The sequence below is a fragment of the Danio aesculapii genome, chromosome 16 (genome assembly GCF_903798145.1).
Source record: "Danio aesculapii chromosome 16, fDanAes4.1, whole genome shotgun sequence".
NCBI classification, from domain to species: domain Eukaryota; kingdom Metazoa; phylum Chordata; class Actinopteri; order Cypriniformes; family Danionidae; genus Danio; species Danio aesculapii.
Genome location: NC_079450.1, coordinates 22141713 through 22160715, shown reverse-complemented (window position 1 = coordinate 22160715; position 19003 = coordinate 22141713). Strand labels below are relative to the sequence as shown.

Genomic DNA, 19003 nt, shown 5'->3' with positions numbered 1-19003 from the left:
ACAACTGTACATACAATCTTATTGTCAACATTACCTGCTTCCTCAGTGTCCAGCTCAGAGGACTCGGATGCTCCCATCTCCAGGCATTTCTTACCGTGGGCCTTAGACTTCATGTGTTTAGTAAGGTTCCCTTGGAGGAAAAGAAACTCTCAACATCAACACAATACAGAATCGACAGCATTTAAACAGACAAGTGTAGGATCAGTTTGAATAAATGCCTACCTTTGGTTTTAAAGGCGAAGTTGCAGTACTTGCAGACATACGGACGCAGATCTGTATGAGTGCGAATGTGCTTTTTTAACATGCTGGGCTTCTTACAGCGAATGCCACACTCACCACACACATACTTCCCTCTTCCCCGTCCACGAACATACACGTAATCCTCGTTTGACTTATACCTGTTCAGGTAAGAAAGACAGATAGAGATGTTCATATAAAAATAATCCATAAGGTTATCACATTCGTGAAGAAAAATAATATAAAGATCTTCACTTTGGCAGGACCCTCATATGAACTCTCCAAACACTGTATCTATCATTATAAGAGCTCTGGGTATATATATATATTTTCAGCACTTGTCACTACGCAGATAGTCTCAAAGAATCCACACTTTGGCTCAAAAGTAGGTGTTTTTGCTGGCGAGACAATTCCACCTAAGGACAGAGCGCTAAAACTGGCCAATAAAATCCATAAGCTTTTTAAAAAGCATTAACTGAAGATCCCCATACTGTATATAATACATAGATAAAATTTTTGTTGTATTAGTCCTACAGATTTCTTAAACAATTAGGAATGAATAAAGTTGCTTTCAAACTAGAAAGAAGGAAACAAAACCAAAGAAAGGCATGTTTTATTCAGGTAGAAAATGCTTACTATTCCACAGACAAAGTAAACTGGCTAATTAATAATAGTACATAGTTTAATTTTGTAATATTGTTTCAGTTTTGTCTTGTTGCTAGGCTCATTAATGTATTGAATACAATAGGGCGATAACTTAAGTGGAAAACTGCAGTTCTAGTCAGTCAGCATTGTGAAACAAACTTCTATACATGTATTTATGCATAATTAATAATTTAATATGAAATGAGTTTAATAACCGAATATAATTAGAAACATTATATAATGGTAATATACTACAGTTGAAGTCAGAATTATTAACCCCGTTGATTTTTTTTTCTCCCAATTTCTGTTTAACGGAGAGAGGAATTTTTCAACACATTTCTAAACATAATAGTTTTAATAACTCATTTCTAATAACTGATTTATTTGATCTTTGCCATGATGACAGTAAATAATATTTTACTACATATTTTTTTAGACACTTCTATACAGCTTTAAGTGACATTTAAAGGCTTAACTAGGTTAATTGGGTTAACTAAGCAGGTAAAGGTAATAAGTTAAGTTATTGTACAACGATGGTTTGTTCTGTAGACTATCAAAAAAAAAAAAGCTTAAAGGGGCTAATAATTTTGACCATAAAATGGCTTTTAAAAAATTGAAAACAGCTTTTATTCTAGCCAAAATAAAACAAATAAGACTTTCTCCAGAAGAAAAAAATATTATCAGACATACTGTGAAAATTTCCTTGCTCTGTTAAACATCATTTGGGAAATATATAAAAACAATTATTCAAAGGGGGGCTAATAATTCTGACTTCAACTGCATTTAATTATTTGGTATAACATTGTATTACATCTGCAAATTTCTGAGTGAGTATTGAAAAATCCACCTTTTCAGGGTGATATAAGACAACTAAATGGCATTCACTATCAAATACACGTACTACATTGACTACAAAAGCTGATTTTTTTCATTTATATTTACAATGTAATTAAATAATTGTCATAAATATTACAATATTTTGAATAACAAATCCATCTGTAAAACATGTACACTAGATTAGACCATGTACCAAACCTTTACCACTTAACCAACACAACCTATACCACTAAAATCTTCTCTGAGCACACACTTATCACACCTAAATAACAACGGAATTTTGTTTGCAATAAAACATAATCACACACAAAAAACACTGTATCTAAAACTGTATATAAGTACATAGTAGTTAAAGACATCTAATATACAGTAAACTATGACCATATGCACCTGTCCAACTGCTCGTTAATGCAAATTTCTAATCAGCCAGTCACATGGCAGCAACTCAATGCATTTAGGCATGTAGACATGGTCAAGACGATCTGCTGCACTTCAAACCGTGCATCAGAATGGGGAAGAAAGATGATTTAAGTGACTTTAAACGTGGCACGGTTGTTGGTGCCAGACGGGCTGGTCTGAGTATTTCAGAAATTGCTGATCTACTGGGATTTTCACGCACAACCATCTCTGAGTTTACAGAGAATGATCCGAAAAAGAGAAAATATCCAGTGAGCGGCAGTTCTGTAGTCACAAATGCCTTGTTGATGCCAGAGGTCAGAAGAGAATGGTTAGACTGGTTCGAGCTGTTAGAAAGGCAACAGTAGCTCAAATCACCACTCGTTACAATCGAGGTATGCAGAGGAACATCTCTGAATGCACAACACGTCCAAACTCAAGGTGGATGGGCTACAGCAGCAGAAAACCACACTGGTTGCCATTCCTGTCAGCTAAGAAGAGGAAACTGAGACTACAATTCACACAGGCTCACCAAAATTGGACAATAAAAGATTGGAAAAACGTTGCCTGGTCTGATGAGTCTTGATTTCTGCTGCGATATTCGGAGGGTAGGGTCAGAATTTGGCATCAACAACATGAAAGCATGGATCCATCCTGCCTTGTATAAACAGTTCAGGCTGCTGCTGGTGGTGGTGTAATGGTGTGGGGTATGTGTTCTTTTCACACTTTGGGCCCATTAGTACCAACTGAGCATCGTGTCAACACCACAGCTTACCTGAGTATTTATGCTGACCATGTCCATCCCTTTATGACCACAGTGTACCCATCTTCTGATGGCTTCTTTCAGCAGGATAACACACCATGTCATAAAGTGCAAATCACCTCAGACTGGTTTCTTGAACATGACAATGAGTTCACTGTACTCAAATGGCCTCCACAGTCACCAGATCTCAATCCAATAGAGCACCTTTAAGATGTGGTGGAACGGGAGATTCACATCATAGATGTGCAGCCGACAAATCTGCAGCAACTGTGTGATGCTGTCATGTCAATATGGACCAAAATCTGAGAAATATTTCCAGTACCTTGCTGAATCTATGCCACGAAGGATTAAGGCAGTTCTAAAGGCAAAAGGCGGTACTAGTAAGGTGTACCTAATAAAGTGGCCGGTGAGTGTTTACAGTGTATTATAATGTTTGCTGTTCCAAATCTGGATGTGGCAATCAACAAGCTTATAAGGTAATTCTGCAGTAATTTGAGATAATATATTAATGTATAATTGTATTAATAATGCCTAGTTGCATTATTCTATTGATTTGATATGGCAGATGGATAACGGGATGCTTTTGAAAAGACAGCATATGCATTTTGAAAGCTGTTTGTATGCTTTCATTACAGGTGTAAAATGGATGAAGTGGAGAAAAAAACAGATTCTCTACACATCTGTTTCCTCAAGGAAAAAACAAATCTAATACACTCCATTTTGTGGGAGCCAGAATTCATTCATAATACTGCAAATGCAATCAGAGGAACAACATTGAAGTCTTTTATTACACAAAAAACACCTGTCGACTATTTTTAGAAAGGTGTCTTTAAAAGGGGACATTGACTACATACACACACACACACACACACACACACACACACACACACACACACACACACACACACACACACACACACACACACACACACACACACACACACGTCTATCTTCGACTGTCCTGCAGTAACACTGCGTTCTACTTATGATGAAGAAAGCAAACGATATATATTGTTATGAGAGGTACAAAGACAAAAGGGTGCTGATGGATGTGAGAAGTTTTGGAGACGAAATGGAGTGTGTGCGCGAGACAGTCTGATGTGATTAGGGAGCGCGTGGGTGTGCGGAAGGCGGAAGAAGAGTACGAGCAAAATAAAGGCAGAGAGAGAGAGAGAGAGAGAGAAAGAGAGACAAAGGAAGCAGGGATAAAAATGCAGGCTGTGGTGAGTTGTTGCTGCAGTTTAAGCACTCGAGCACATTGAGAGCCCTGCATAAGCAGATGAATGCAAGAGACCCTGCTAATGAAGCCAGAGCTTTTGATGTTTACAGGTCAGCTTGACTATCTCTCCTTTTTATTATCCATTCATCCATCAATCTGCAGGCCCTTTAATTCTTTTTTTACTAAAAAAGGTTTTTCTAACCATCTTTTACAACGCATGGATGCATGATTATGACAAAAATCATAATTGTTGATTATCGCCATTGATCACACACTCATGACTATTAATCTTTCTTAGTAGAATTTACATTAAAATGTAGGAAGTGTATAGGTGTTATTATTATATATTTTTTGGTAATATTATCTATATCGCCATACATCAGAAACTTGAAACTGAAATTGTAAATATCATTAATTCCCAATATCTCACTCCCTTTTGTTATTGATTGAATATATACACAGGGTTTGGACAACAAAGTTTATACAACAGTTCTGTCTGGTTTTTGAATCTGATTGGCTGATAGCCATGCAATATTCTGCAAACAACAGCACTCGTACAGCCTCTTAACCTTTTACCCTTGTGTATTGCTCCGCCCACAGACAGCGACAAGCAGAGGACACTCTACAGTTTGACAAATATTGCAGCTGTTGGACAACATAATGTAGTTATGAGGCTTTTTAGTCTGGAATATAGTTGTTTAGATTTAGACTATGCAGTTTATTTATAAGGATAGTGCCTATTTTAAAATATTTATAATTTCGGAGATTCAGTGCATCGGCCGCCATCAGCCTGTCTGAGCAGACTAAAAGAAAATGACGGTTGACGTTCTGCCACAAGATGGCGACAGAGACCACATAATAAGTCCTTAGAGCAGGGGTGTCCAAACTACGGCCCGTGGGCCATCTGCGGCCCGCAATCAGTTTTGTGGTGGCCAGCGACGCTTTTTATAAATATTGATAGAATCTGGCCCGCTATACAAAAATGAACGTAATTCAATAAATAACCACCGGGTGTCGCTATGACATGCCTTCATTTAGGCAGCAGTTCCTGTTATGACGTAAAACGAACCGACCAAACTGAAGGAAACATAATTGATAATCACGTTTTGGCGAGCCACGGCACAACCAAGAAAAAGGAAAATCAACAGTGAGTGCAGGAAATTTCAGTCACGTTGGGGCAAAGAGGTCTTCACAGAGGTCAGCGGAATACGTGTCTGTTTAATTTGCCAGGAATCAGTTGCAGTTATGAAGGAATATAATATTAAAAGACATTATGAAACAAAACATCAGGCCTTCAGCTCCTACACTGGTGCTGAACGAGATCATGAAGTAAAACAATTAGCAGCTGCCCTATCAGCTCAACAACAGCAGTTTTTTCGTGCTAATAAAGTGCAAGAAAATTCTACACTGGCTAGTTATGAGGTAGCTCAGCTAATCGCACAGCACAGGAAATCCTTCACTGAAGGAGAATTTATATAGGAGTGTCTGATGAGTGTTGCAACTGTAATTTGCCCAGAGAAGATTCAAGATTTTAAAAACGTAAGCAGATGAACTCTGAGATGCAAAATCACATCATGCATAACACAATCGAAGATCAAAACATGACCTCTCGGTACAATAAGTTGAATATGGACCAATTGCTTGCATTTTTAAAATGTCTAATTATCTTGTTTAATCCCGCCCCTTTTTGCAGCGGCGTACGTTTCGCATGCTCAAACTCTCGACATAAGAGCAAAGTTTGGAGGTTTAATTAGCAGAGTAATAGCACTGTTTTGCTTAAAATATTGCAATGCACACAACATTATGGGTGGCATATCAATGTCAAATTGTTGACGCACATCTCGCATTATTGCTGATCAAACACAATATGGTTTTTGTCAAAAAATATTTGATATAAAATGGGAATTATTCTGGTCCAAATTAATTCAGAATATGTGAGGTGAGATTATGAATGCATTTTGTTTTGGATATTATGAATCAATAATTTTACACATACAAAATCAAATTAAGATATCATTGCAAGTTTAACTTTAAGCTTAAAGACTTGAAATTCACTGAAGGTGACCTATAGGTTTTCAATGCAAATCAGTTGTCTCTATTACAAAAAATATGTTTAAACCATATATAACAACCAAAAAATTCCTTACATTGCCACCATTTTAATCCATTTTAGAATAACAAAGTGTGAAAATGGTCTTACTCCTTAAGTTCTAAAGAGCGCCAATTGTTGCTAAGAAATTGTGTTCCTAAAAAAACAACAAATCATTTTCTCACAGTAAATTTCCATGCTGAAATTTCAGTAGTTTTTCCAGTCTTTCAAGGTGAAAATTTTGTTTTACTCTTTAACTGTGCTATGTATATATAGTTGGCAAAACACTAATGAGCAGCAGACTTCAAAAAGAAATCTGCAGAGCTACTAACTATCGGCAGTCTCTCTCTCTCTACACCCCATCCAAATCCATACCTTTGAGCAATGTGTGAATTCTGCAGACAACTGAACAAGGCAGGATAAATGAAGTCCCTAATGGTTCATAGTTTCACCTGTACTACCATCTCTTTGTCACTCAGATAGTAAAAAACAAACAGAAAACAAAGGTGAGTGGTAATCACTTTCTTTGCGAGGAAGATCATAAATAAATTGCTCTATTAGTACTTGTTAACATGACAAAATGTTTACGCTATATAAATGCCATGAAATAAAATACTTTAGGCCAATTTTGTATAACATATGCAATATCATTACGTAAACGTAACAATGCTAATAACTTTCAGTAGCATGATACTTGTCCAACTATTTTTAAATAGTGAATTTCCAAATCACAAGCTACTTCTTCCAATGAGTACCAGAGTACAGTGACAAAATGTGCTGTTATAATTGGACTTTTTATTGTGCAGCTAACTTTTTAGCTTGCTAAGCTACAGATTCAAAATAACTTATATTTGAATTTACTCACCCGCCCTCAAAAATGCAAACACGTACTGCCTCACTTTGTGTCGAGGTAGCTGGCATGTCTTCAGCACTCTCCTTATCTTTGTCCCTTCTTTCACTTGGTGGTTCCTCTTTTACTTTGACGGGGGTGCTGGGTGGTGAGGCATGTACCTACACTCCAGACAGAGAGGCTAATTTACCAACACTGTAATACATTTACACAACTTACAAAACACATGACAGATATCCACATTTAGGCAGTTTATAAATTGAATGTAGAATAAACATACAGAAATGTCTTAAAATTGCATATTTATTTTACAATGTAAAATTACAGAGATCATTACCTCTGACGCACTGGTCTCCTTGTTGTCCGTAGGAACCAGCTTGTCAGTGGTTGGTGGTGGAGCTGTAGCCATAGTGTATGTTTCAGCACTATGTTTCTGCTTTGAGCGCAACAGAGATAGTAATATTTTGGTGGACAAACCAGGTATATTGGGGTTATGCATGCTAACACTCCACGAGGAATAGACGGATGTTGAATCTCTATGTGTGGATGGGTTGGGCTTTGTATAATTCAGGTAGCACCAACTGACAGATGTTGTGGTATGCAAACTAGGATATGAAGGATCCATGGTTCTCTCTGGACTTGCTACCCTTGGAGCATACCGGTGTTCTGCCTCTTCCCTTTCCTCCTCCTTTAAGGTTTCAGTTTTGTGTTGGGGCAAGTTCTGCTTGCTTGACTCTTCCGTTTCTATTACTTCTCTTGGATCTTTTTCCCTGCCGACATTCTCCACAGTTAGTCTATGCTTATTTTTACCCTGACTTAACTCCTGAGATTTCTCATCACATTTGTTATCAGCGTCTTCCTTGTCATCCTCTTCTTTCTCCTCCTCTTCTTTTACCCGTTTTTGGTGCCGCTGTGCCTCTATACTGAGTTCTAGGCTACCTGCGGGAGACAGCATTCGTTTACTTCCTCCGGCACCAAGTTGCCCATAGCTGTCATCAGATGAAGTTCCTGCTCCATGTTCAAGAGGCAGCGGCAATGGAATATAGCTCTTAGGGCTTGGCGAGGGCAGCCTAAGATAAGATCTCTGAATCTTGTCTTCCTCCAGCTTACCCATGATGACCATAGCTGTACAACAGATTGGATGTTGTGTTGTGGCTAAAATTTGTGAGATGGTTGTATACATGGCACTAGCATAGGTAGGAATGTGAGTCTGTAAGCGCACAGGCACTACAAGGGACACCACTGGCACAAGCTGTTGAAGGCAAGGAGCAATCACAGGATGAGGACTGTGACGAACTACTAGCTGCTGTGAATGACCAGGACTTTGCAAAGAGGATGGTGATGACCTAAACTCCCTGAAAAGAGGCCCAGAGGGGACCTGAATAGTCAGACCACCTGGCATGGGAAAGCAAACAGCCTGAGCAACATCACTTGATTGTAGCGGGAATAAAGTTGTGAGTGGCTGAAGGGGCAGGCGTTCTACATACTCCATGGGTCTTTGATTTAGTGGAGGTGTCTCATTGTGAAGGTAGCCTTGGTGAAACATCTGCGATGAAACGACTGCTGAGATTCCTGTGGTGACTGGGACGAACCTAGTTAGCTGACTTGGGGAATAAAAATCAGGATTTGCTTGCTGTATGGGGAAAACTGCTGGTGGGAGGCCAAGAGGGGAGTGGAATAGCTGCAAGGTCTTGCCTATTTTCTCTGAGCTAAACCTAGAGGTCCTGTCTCCCACTCTGTTCTCTGTGATTGTGAAAGGAGTATGAGCTGGGTAGGACTGGCAAACAGCTAAGAAGCCATGTTTAGAAGATGGCTCCTCATGGTCAGGTTCACCAAGAGTTCCATGTTTCACCAAGAGACATTTTCTCCTCTCCTTCCAAGTAGCAGAAGTACGCTCTAGAGATAGGGAGCCATAGTCAAATGACTTGCTTCTTGTTTCTTCTACATGTGCCGGGTGTGCCGGACTTGCAGATGCTTGTTCAGAGGTTGAGCGGCGCATCTCTCTGTGAGATTGATGGTATTGATAGAGACTAGATGGGACAGTGAGCATGTGAGATACTTGGGAGCTCCTAGTAGCACTTTGCATCTCAGAGTCTGGCCTTCCCATTTCCTCAAAGGATGCAGATCGGCTGGAGGCATGGGAAACATTGCTCTCTTGGCTTGGGCTGTGTGGCAGGGATACTGACTCAAAGCTAGATTCCCCTGATGATTGGGTTGCCTCAGCCAAACGGAGACGCTTTTTCTTTGGCGGTAGCTTCTCTGCGGGGAGCTGAGCCAGACTTTGGCTACGCTGAGGCCACTGGAATTCCTCCACTTTCTCAGATTCTTGAGAGGTGCTCACTGGTTGAGATATCATGTCTGAATCTGGCTCCTCTGTAACAAGAATTTCTGGAACTTGAATGTTGGATTGACGAATTAACCGGGAAGTGGAGGTTGGTTTTGGCTCCTGTGATGGCTCATGTTCTGGCTCTTCTTCCTGGTTTGTCATAGGGATGCTTTCCTGTTTTTCAAATGATCTGGTGTGTTGGATGACAGAAATTTCTTTCCAAGGACCCCTCCTTTCTAGCTCACTTTGTGAAAGGCCACAAGATGCACCCTGATTATCACTACAGCCTGGCATAGACAGAGGCTTGGAGCAGAATGATACAGCTGTTGGACCTGGACTGGGTGGGTCTTCCTCAAGACTCTCCTCTTTCTTTTTACGCTTGCGAACAGCCATTGCCATAGCTTTGAACTTGTAGCTCATGATCTGCGGCTGGTTTTCAATTAAAGAACTGCCTTCTTCACTTTGAAAACTATGCAAAGATTTACTCATACATGCTAATCTGTGTGCAGCAAAAGAGTCTTGATTCTTTGAATGACTTCCACACATTTCACACTCATATAAGAAAATTTCCCTTTCTCGCTTTATTCCTGATTCTGTTTCTTTTAAACTTGAAGATGAAGAGCCTGCATCCTCAATAATGAGCTCCACTCCAACCGGCATCTCAATAGCAGGCTGACGTCGCAACATTCGTTGATGGGGCCCAATTCTCATTTCAGCTGCTATGGCCTGCTGATCATCAAAAGAATGACTGAGACGAAAGCTGTGTGTAGTCGTATCTGAAGATTTACCAGAAGATGGCACTGATTGACTCCTGTAGAGAAAAGCACTAGAGCTCTGACCAGCCAATTCTTCTGCTTCTGTCAAATACGAACCAGTCAATTCACCAGCAAAACTACCAGAAACAAGTTGAACAGCAGAGCCACAAGAGCCAGTGGCTTCTGCTTTTGGTTCAAAAACACAAGGTTCTTTGGGTGAAGAGAACTTAACAGACTCAATGCTGCTTCTTCTAGAGAGCGAGGAACGTCTTGGTTTGACACTGTCAATTTCACTTGTATCCACCACGGCTTCATTTATAGTGATTAGCTTTGTTATATGCTCAATGACTTGTGTCTTGGGAACGGTGAAAGGGATTGATTTTTCTTGTTGACCTGAAGATGACGATGATAACTGCAGTTGTTGATGTGGAATTCGTTGCTGTTGTCCTAGTCGTCCATACTTTCCTAGAATTATCTCAGCATATGTTTTAGCACTGGCATTTGGTGGGCTCACTTGGGAGAGCTCAGCACTCCCAGAACTGGAAAAATAGCCGGATTCTGTGCTCCCCTTACTGCCAGGACCCAGTGAGGATCGTGTATCATCTGAAGATGTTCTGGGTGCACGCTTTCTCTCACTTAGCCTCATTGCTAACCTTTGCTTAACTGCATGTGAATCCTCAGTTTGGGGTCCCTCCTCTATGAATGACAATTCCACTTTGCAGCTTTTTTTCAGAGTTGGTCTGCCTTGTGAGGTAGATGGTTGGTGCTGTCCCGTCTCATCCTCAGAACCTGTACTCTCCCCCTCCGTACCCTCTTCTTGTTCTTCTCCCAAGACTGCACCTTCTGGCCCAATAAAACTCGTTTCCTCACGACTTGAAGCCATGCCTGCTTTTATTCGGTGTGCATGAGATTTGCGGTGTTTGTACAGGTTGCTTTTGGTCTTGAAGGAAAACCCACATGGGACACATGGATAGGGTCTCTCTCCTGTGTGGGATCGGATATGTTTTTGGAGGACACTAGGCTTTGCACAAGGTCGGCCGCAGTATGTGCACACATATTTCCCTGGTTTTTGGGGTTTGCGCTCTTGTCTACATGGGGTGCCTTCCTGTACTTCGACATTGGGCAGAGATTGAGTTTGATGAACATTGTGAGATTGGGGAGATGGATCTCCCAGGGCAGAACAGCTGCCTCTTGAAGGACCAGGTATTTCTGAAAGCTGCCAAGATGACCCACTCGCCTGTGACTGATGCCGCTGCTTCTGCCTTTGGAACATTTCACGGCGTTTCGGCTGCCTGTGTTGAAGGCGGCCATGTGATCCATGGACAGATTGCGAGGTAGCTTGTTGCTGTAACTGAGGCAGCTGTGCTGCTAACAAAGACTTTGACGATGGCTGCGGTTGTTGACCAGACTGCTCCTCATCGGCAGACTGCTTTTCCTCTGCCTCCATAGGATGTGGGGTGGAGGCCTCAAGGACACAATGGGAATGGTTCTTTGAGCACCAATCTGATAAACATCATCGCATCAATACCCTTCCGATAGGAAAAAGTCTTTATGCTTGCTTTAGGGGGCTAATTATATTATGCCATAATTAATGTAAGATACCGGATGGTGTCTTAAATGACAAAGGCATAATTAAACAGTGCCATGGTGCAGCCGCCATATATGTGAATGCTGGTTGTTTACTAAACGTCCCCTCTCCTGTTCACAAACAGCCTTGGTGAAATTCATCATTGTGTGTCTTTTGGTCTGATGCCTGGCAATGGAGCTTGACAAAAAATGTTTCAAATTGCTTTTGAGGCACTTTTTCTGCTGACATGTAAATAATTCTTCAAGATCTATTTGTCTCCAGTCTTCAGCTTGTCACATGTTAGAACTTCACTGGCTCTGAAAAGACACAGACACATAAAACGACTGGTCAGTTGTTAGAATAAAGAGTGCTGGGAAAGCTACAACTATTGCCAACCATAGTCTTATGTGATTCCTTTTTAGATTCATCAGTATTCCTGACTTCAAACTGCTAAAAATGAGAATTTGAGATATGCATGTTTACAATATTCTAATAAACAACAAAACATGCTTCTTGATAAATTGCCAATCTTAAGACTGATGGTCAGGACAAACAGAAAACTAACTGTAAAGAGATATTATACATCTATAAACCCAAAGAAATTGCTTTTTTTAAAAATTCTGTCTTTGAAGCATCTGATTTTTGCACACACACTATGAGACTAGACATATATGTTTAACTTTGAAAAAACAGTTGTGAGGAACCAAAAAATGAATATAGCTTAGGAGATGATTTTCCCCATCTATATCACACATTAGACATGAGGAATGCTAGGGGTCAGCATACTTCCAAGACGATTGATAAGAATGAACAATATAAGTTAATGTTGTCTTATACCTTACTTGAGCATAGCAAACCACAGTCTGACAAACACCTTTTAACGCACTGCCTTGAAATACACCTTTAAAAAGAGCACTGCCTTTCTTGCCTGAGATAGTTCAATCAGCAAATTATACTATATTTGAAGATACAATTTGAGATACATGACAAATAAAACAGCGGTTTTTCTAGCTTAATTTTGCGGTTTCCACAAAATATTTTTTAACTTATTGCAATTTTCCAGTAAATAAGATAATAAAAAAATTATGATAAACTAAATTCAACACTAATGCCATTTTTGTCTTACAAACAGGAACTTTAAAACTGCTTGTCAAAGAGTCAATATATATAAAAAATTTACTTGCAGAAAATGAATTGCATTCAGGTAGGACGGTTACTGGAAAAAGCTTTCAACAATGTTTCTTTCTCCATTTGTTCACAAAAACTACAACATCTTAGGTTTCATTACTTGGTGTTCACTCAGGGAAAAGAAGTGTGCAGAAGAAAAACATCTTTCCTCTTGAAATAACTTGACAGATTCTTGACTGAGTTTGCGTTCTCAAACAGCTGCTCCTGGCTGAGTGATGCGCAACAATTTAATGAGCTTTCTCAGAGCAGAGGTAGGTTTTGGTTACACTGTTTTTTTATCAACAGCAAGCAATTATTGAAGATGTAACAACACTAAGACCTTCATCATTATTCATGACATAGGTATATATTTGATTGCAAAAGGACTGAACCACAAATTTATAATATAACGCAACTAGTTATTACTGTAAAAAGGGAGTGCGGTGCATTATATAAAATTACACCACTTGATTGTTAGATTTTCCATTTGGATTGATACAAAGAGAAGAAAAATAAAAGGCAAAGAGAGAAAGAGACAAATAGGAGACACTGTTGTTACTACTCTGTAATGGATGTCTGTCCATATATCAAAGACAGCTTAATGACCTCTGACATGGTATTGATATGGCTCTTAAATGGAACGATTAAGAGGGATTTATATTAGGAAGCATGAATTCTTCATAGATGTCTATGCAAAATGAACTGGGCAGGGAGACTGTCATGGATTGGTCAGGCTCTCACGACCCCCACTCACGAAGATCACCATCACCTGACTTCTAATGAGCACACAGCTGCATCACATTCACGAGCACCAGATAAAAGCACAGCACTCCAGTCGCTCATTGTCCGGGCTCGTCTCGACGAAAGCGGACAACTGAGCGACCACTCAGCGTAGTCATCCTCAGCTAAAACAAACGATTTACTTACCTGTTCTCTTTGTATTCCTCCTAGTCTTCCTGGTCCTCCCGAATCGTCCTGTCTTCCAGTCCTTCCAAGTCTGTGTCATCCTCTGTCAGCTGTATCTGGTGTGTGCTGTCCATCCTCGTGTATTCCTGTTACCCAGCCACGGAGGAAAAGACCCCAACATCATTCCTGATCCTCCGGGCTATCCTTCATGTGCTCCTTGTTGTCATTTAATAAACACCCTAACGTTTCCTTACCTCTGTCTCCTGTCCGCTTCATAACAGAAGCCCGGACCAATAACGACGACAACATGAGCACCCCCGATCACTTACAAGAGCTGGTGGACCAGTTGAAGCGGATTCTACAGCCACCAGCTCCACTTTCCAACGCACCACCAGCACCGAGCACTTCCGCCTCCACAGTTTCTTCTTCGGCCCTTCCTTCCAGTCCCATGGCCCGACCAGCGCCCTACTCAGGCGGAGCGGGGGAGTGCAATGGTTTTCTGTTACAATGTTCCCTCATATTCGAAATGCAACCTTCTCTATATCCCACAGATAAGTCGAAGATCGCCTACATCGTATCTCTACTCTCTGGACCTGCACTTAAATGGGCTGAGACGATCTGGAACCAAGCCGGGCCGGTCATGAATTCCATCACTACCTTCACGGAGTATTTCAAAGAGGTGTTTGGACGTTCTGATGGGGAAGTAGCCGCTGGAGAGCAGCTGTATCATCTAAAGCAAGGTACTCTATCTACACAGGAATATGCTCTCCGGTTTCGCACTCTAGCAGCTGCAAGTGGATGGAATGAGAGATCGTTGTTGACCACGTACCGGCTCGGCTTGGAACCCACTCTCCGAATCCAACTGGCCACATTAGATGATACAATGGGTCTGGAGAGATTCATCCAACATTCTCTCCGATGTTCCGATCGTCTCCGTTCCTATCAACAGGACACCATCACCCCCTCGTCTGCACTCCTCCAATCGCCTGAGTCAACAGCCTCTCCAGAACCAGAACCCATGATAATAGAGTCTGGAAGACTGACATCAGCGGAACGACAGAGGAGGCTGACCCGGGGTCTGTGTCTATACTGCGGTGTCAGTGGACACACCCGTATGGAGTGTCCCCTTCGTCCCATTCGGACTTCAGTGAGTGTATTCAGTACGAATATTGAACAATGTAAACCACTTACTACCACCGTACAAATAACTACTGCCTCTATTTCTCTCCTTGTCACAGCCCTCATCGACTCCGGGTCAGCAGGGAACTTCATCTCCCAATCCCTCTGTCGTCAACTCCACCTCCGTACTGAGGCGTCCTCGCACATATACCAGATACAACCGATAACCCAGTGCACTCGATCTTCGACCCGTATCCATCGACAATGCGAAGACATCCTTCTTCAAGTGGGGTTGTTACATCAAGAGAGGATTCAATTTCTGGTTCTGGAGGGTGCAAATATGGACATCATTCTAGGGCGCCCGTGGCTGGTGAAGCACGATCCCATCATCTCTTGGGGCACAGGAGAGATAAAGAAATGGGGATCTGGATGTACACCTGCCTGTTTTCCAAATCTCCCTCTTCAAGGTCGGAACCCCATTTCTTTGTTTGCAACATCGGTCGAGAGCCCTCCTGAGAAGCAGTCTATCCACATTCCTAAGGAGTACAGCTCCTTTCAAGATGTCTTCTGCCCCAAGAGAGCTTCCCAGCTACCGCCGCATCGGCCATGGGACTGCGCGATCGACCTAGTTCCAGATGCCCAGTTGCCAAGAGGTAGGATCTACCCGCTCTCGCTTCCAGAGAATCAGGCAATGGAAGATTACATAAGGGAGGCTCTGAGTCAGGGGTACATACGTCACTCAAAATCACCAGCCGCCTCAAGCTTCTTCTTTGTGGCCAAGAAGGACGGAGGGCTGCGTCCATGCATCGACTACAGGGTCCTAAATAACGGTACAGTAAAATACCGATATCCCCTTCCTCTGGTACCAGCCGCTTTGGAACAGCTCCGAGAAGCTAAAGTCTTCACTAAATTGGACCTCCGCAGCGCGTATAATCTGATAAGAATACGTGAGGGGGACCAATGGAAGACAGCATTCGTGACCCCTACTGGCCACTATGAATATGAGGTCATGCCTTACGGTCTGGTCAATGCCCCCTCCGTATTCCAAAACTTCATTCATGAAGTCCTCCGGGAGTTTCTTCACCACTGTGTAATAGTGTACATAGATGACATCCTCATTTACTCCCGGAGTGAGGCCGAACATCGCCAACACGTTGCGGAGGTCCTACACACATTGAGAGAACATCACCTCTACCTCAAAGCGGAGAAATGCTCATTCCACCAGAAGTCGATTCATTTCTTGGGATACATCATTGACCAAACCGGTATACGTATGGATGGGAAGAAAATTGAGGCTGTTCTATCCTGGTCAGAACCCACTTCCATTAAGGAGCTCCAGAGGTTTCTTGGGTTTGCTAACTTTTATAGACGGTTTATCAAGGACTACAGCAGGATTACATCACCTCTCACTAATCTCCTCAAGGGTAAACCCAAAGGACTGGAGTGGACCAAAGAAGCAGCCGCAGCCTTCCGCCTTCTTAAGAAGGAGTTCACAAGGGCCCCACTCCTGACTCATCCTGACCCAAATCTTCCTTTCGTGGTGGAAGTGGACGCATCCACCACCGGCGTCGGGGCAGTATTATCTCAACATCATGATACACCGCCCCGACTGCATCCCTGTGCCTATTTCTCTCGGAAGTTGAGCCCGGCGGAGCAGAATTACAGCATAGGAGACAGGGAGCTTCTAGCAATCAAGCTAGCCTTGGAGGAGTGGCGTCACTGGTTGGAGGGAGCCAAACATCCGTTCCAGGTGATCACAGATCACAAAAACCTCCAATACATCAAAGAGGCCAAGAGACTATGTCCACGTCAAGCCAGATGGTCACTTTTCTTCTCACGTTTTGATTTCTCCATTTCCTATCGTCCAGGACCCAAGAATCTAAGAGCAGACGCTCTCTCTCGTTTACACGAGCATCACGATCATGAAGAACTCCCAACGAAGATTCTTCCCGAACACATCTCCATTTGTCCGATCACCTGGAACGCTCCTCCAGTCGTTGCCACTCCGGAAGCCCCTGCTCCGCCGGGATGCCCTCCTCATCGGCAGTTCATACCACCTGAACACCGGGTAGATCTGATCCACTCCTTACATACCTCGCTAGGCACTGGACATCCAGGGATCAACAATACTCTCTCGCTAGTATCCCAACGATTCTGGTGGCCAAACATGGCAAGGGATGTGAGGCAATATGTTCAGGGCTGTAAGGACTGTGCCCAATCCAAGAGCCCACGTCATCTACCCGCTGGAAAGCTCCATCCCTTGCCGATTCCGAACCGTCCCTGGTCACACCTAGGAGTGGACTTTATCACTGACCTCCCTTCGTCAGAAGGTAATACCTGTATTCTAGTCATAGTAGATAGATTCTCAAAGTTTGTCAAACTAATCCCTCTGAAAGGTCTTCCCACAGCCTTTGAAACTGCCGACAATATCTTTAATCAAGTCTTCAGGTCATTTGGTATTCCAGAAGATATTGTGTCGGACAGAGGTCCACAGTTCATCTCACGTCTATGGAAAGCCTTCTTCAAGCTCCTAGGTGTGGCCGTCAGCCTCTCTTCTGGATATCATCCCCAAACCAACGGGCAGACAGAGAGGAAGATTCAGGAGGTGGGACGGTTCCTGAGGACCTTCTGCAGTGGTCACCAGAACTCCTGGAGCCAGTATTTGGGCTGGGCAGAATATGCCCAAAATTCACTGCGGCAACCCTCCACCGGACTCACGCCATTCCAGTGCGTCCTGGGCTTCCAACCACCGCTCTTTCCCTGGGATGGCGAACCATCTGATGTCCCCGCAGTGGATCACTGGTTCCGGGAGAGCGAGAGAGTCTGGGACGAGGCTCATCAACATCTGCAGAGGGCAGTCCGTCGAAGCAAGGTAACCGCCGATAGGAGAAGGTCTGAAGAACCCAGATACACACCCGGACAAAAGGTGTGGCTATCCACCCGGGACATACGCATGCGACTGCCCTCTCGCAAGTTAAGTCCCCGATTTGTTGGTCCCTTCACCATCGTGGAACAGGTTAACCCCGTCACCTACAAACTACAATTACCCTCTCACTACCGTATTCACCCTACATTCCACGTATCACTCCTGAAACCCTATCACGATCCTGTTCTTCCCTCCACAGAGCCTGACCACGAAGAGGAACCCCCTCCTCCACTGCTCCTAGAAGAAGGAGCCGTCTACGCAGTGAAGGAGATCTTGCGTTCCCGACGTCGTGGTGGCCAGTTGGAGTACCTGGTGGACTGGGAAGGGTACGGCCCCGAAGAAAGGACATGGGTTCCCAGAGCTGATATTCTCGATCCTAGTCTCATGGTGGAGTTTCATGAGAGCCACCCTGAGTTCCCAGCGCCTAGAGGCAGAGGGAGACCACCACGGCGTCGGAGGTGTCGGCCCTCAGGAGCGGGCCCTGGGGAGGGGGGTACTGTCATGGATTGGTCAGGCTCTCACGACCCCCACTCACGAAGATCACCATCACCTGACTTCTAATGAGCACACAGCTGCATCACATTCACGAGCACCAGATAAAAGCACAGCACTCCAGTCGCTCATTGTCCGGGCTCGTCTCGACGAAAGCGGACAACTGAGCGACCACTCAGCGTAGTCATCCTCAGCTAAAACAAACGATTTACTTACCTGTTCTCTTTGTATTCCTCCTAGTCTTCCTGGTCCTCCCGAATCGTCCTGTCTTCCAGTCCTTCCAAGTCTGTGTCATCCTCTGTCAGCTGTATCTGGTGTGTGCTGTCCATCCTCGTGTATTCCTGTTACCCAGCCACGGAGGAAAAGACCCCAACATCATTCCTGATCCTCCGGGCTATCCTTCATGTGCTCCTTGTTGTCATTTAATAAACACCCTAACGTTTCCTTACCTCTGTCTCCTGTCCGCTTCATAACAGAGACCCACAATTACGACATTTTCAAGCAGACTATATATAGCAAATACTGAAAGGAAACGTACACACACAGAGATTACAACACATTCAGATCCCCATATATGATTTTAATCTAATTTCTATCTATTTTCAATGTTACAATTAGGAAGTATTCTTTTAGCCAGTGTGTGCCAAAGTAATGTTTACATCTCAGACATGGTCTAAAATTTGTAGATGTCAATTGAGAAAGTGTTATG

General features: G+C 42.9%; 1 protein-coding gene across 2 annotated transcripts in view; it reads right to left on the bottom strand.

The window, feature by feature from the left end:
* LOC130242768 (transcription factor HIVEP3) overlaps positions 1 to 19003 on the bottom strand; it is a 119030-nt gene that overhangs the window by 8778 nt on the left and 91249 nt on the right. For both annotated transcript variants that reach the window (XM_056474670.1, XM_056474671.1), the window contains 4 exons: positions 7374 to 12001; positions 7052 to 7197; positions 223 to 398; positions 35 to 130 (listed from right to left, as the gene is read on the bottom strand). In XM_056474670.1, coding sequence (XP_056330645.1) covers positions 35 to 130; positions 223 to 398; positions 7052 to 7197; positions 7374 to 11564 — 4609 coding nt within the window. In that variant the 5' untranslated portion in view covers positions 11565 to 12001. The remainder of the gene's footprint in view (positions 1 to 34; positions 131 to 222; positions 399 to 7051; positions 7198 to 7373; positions 12002 to 19003) is intronic.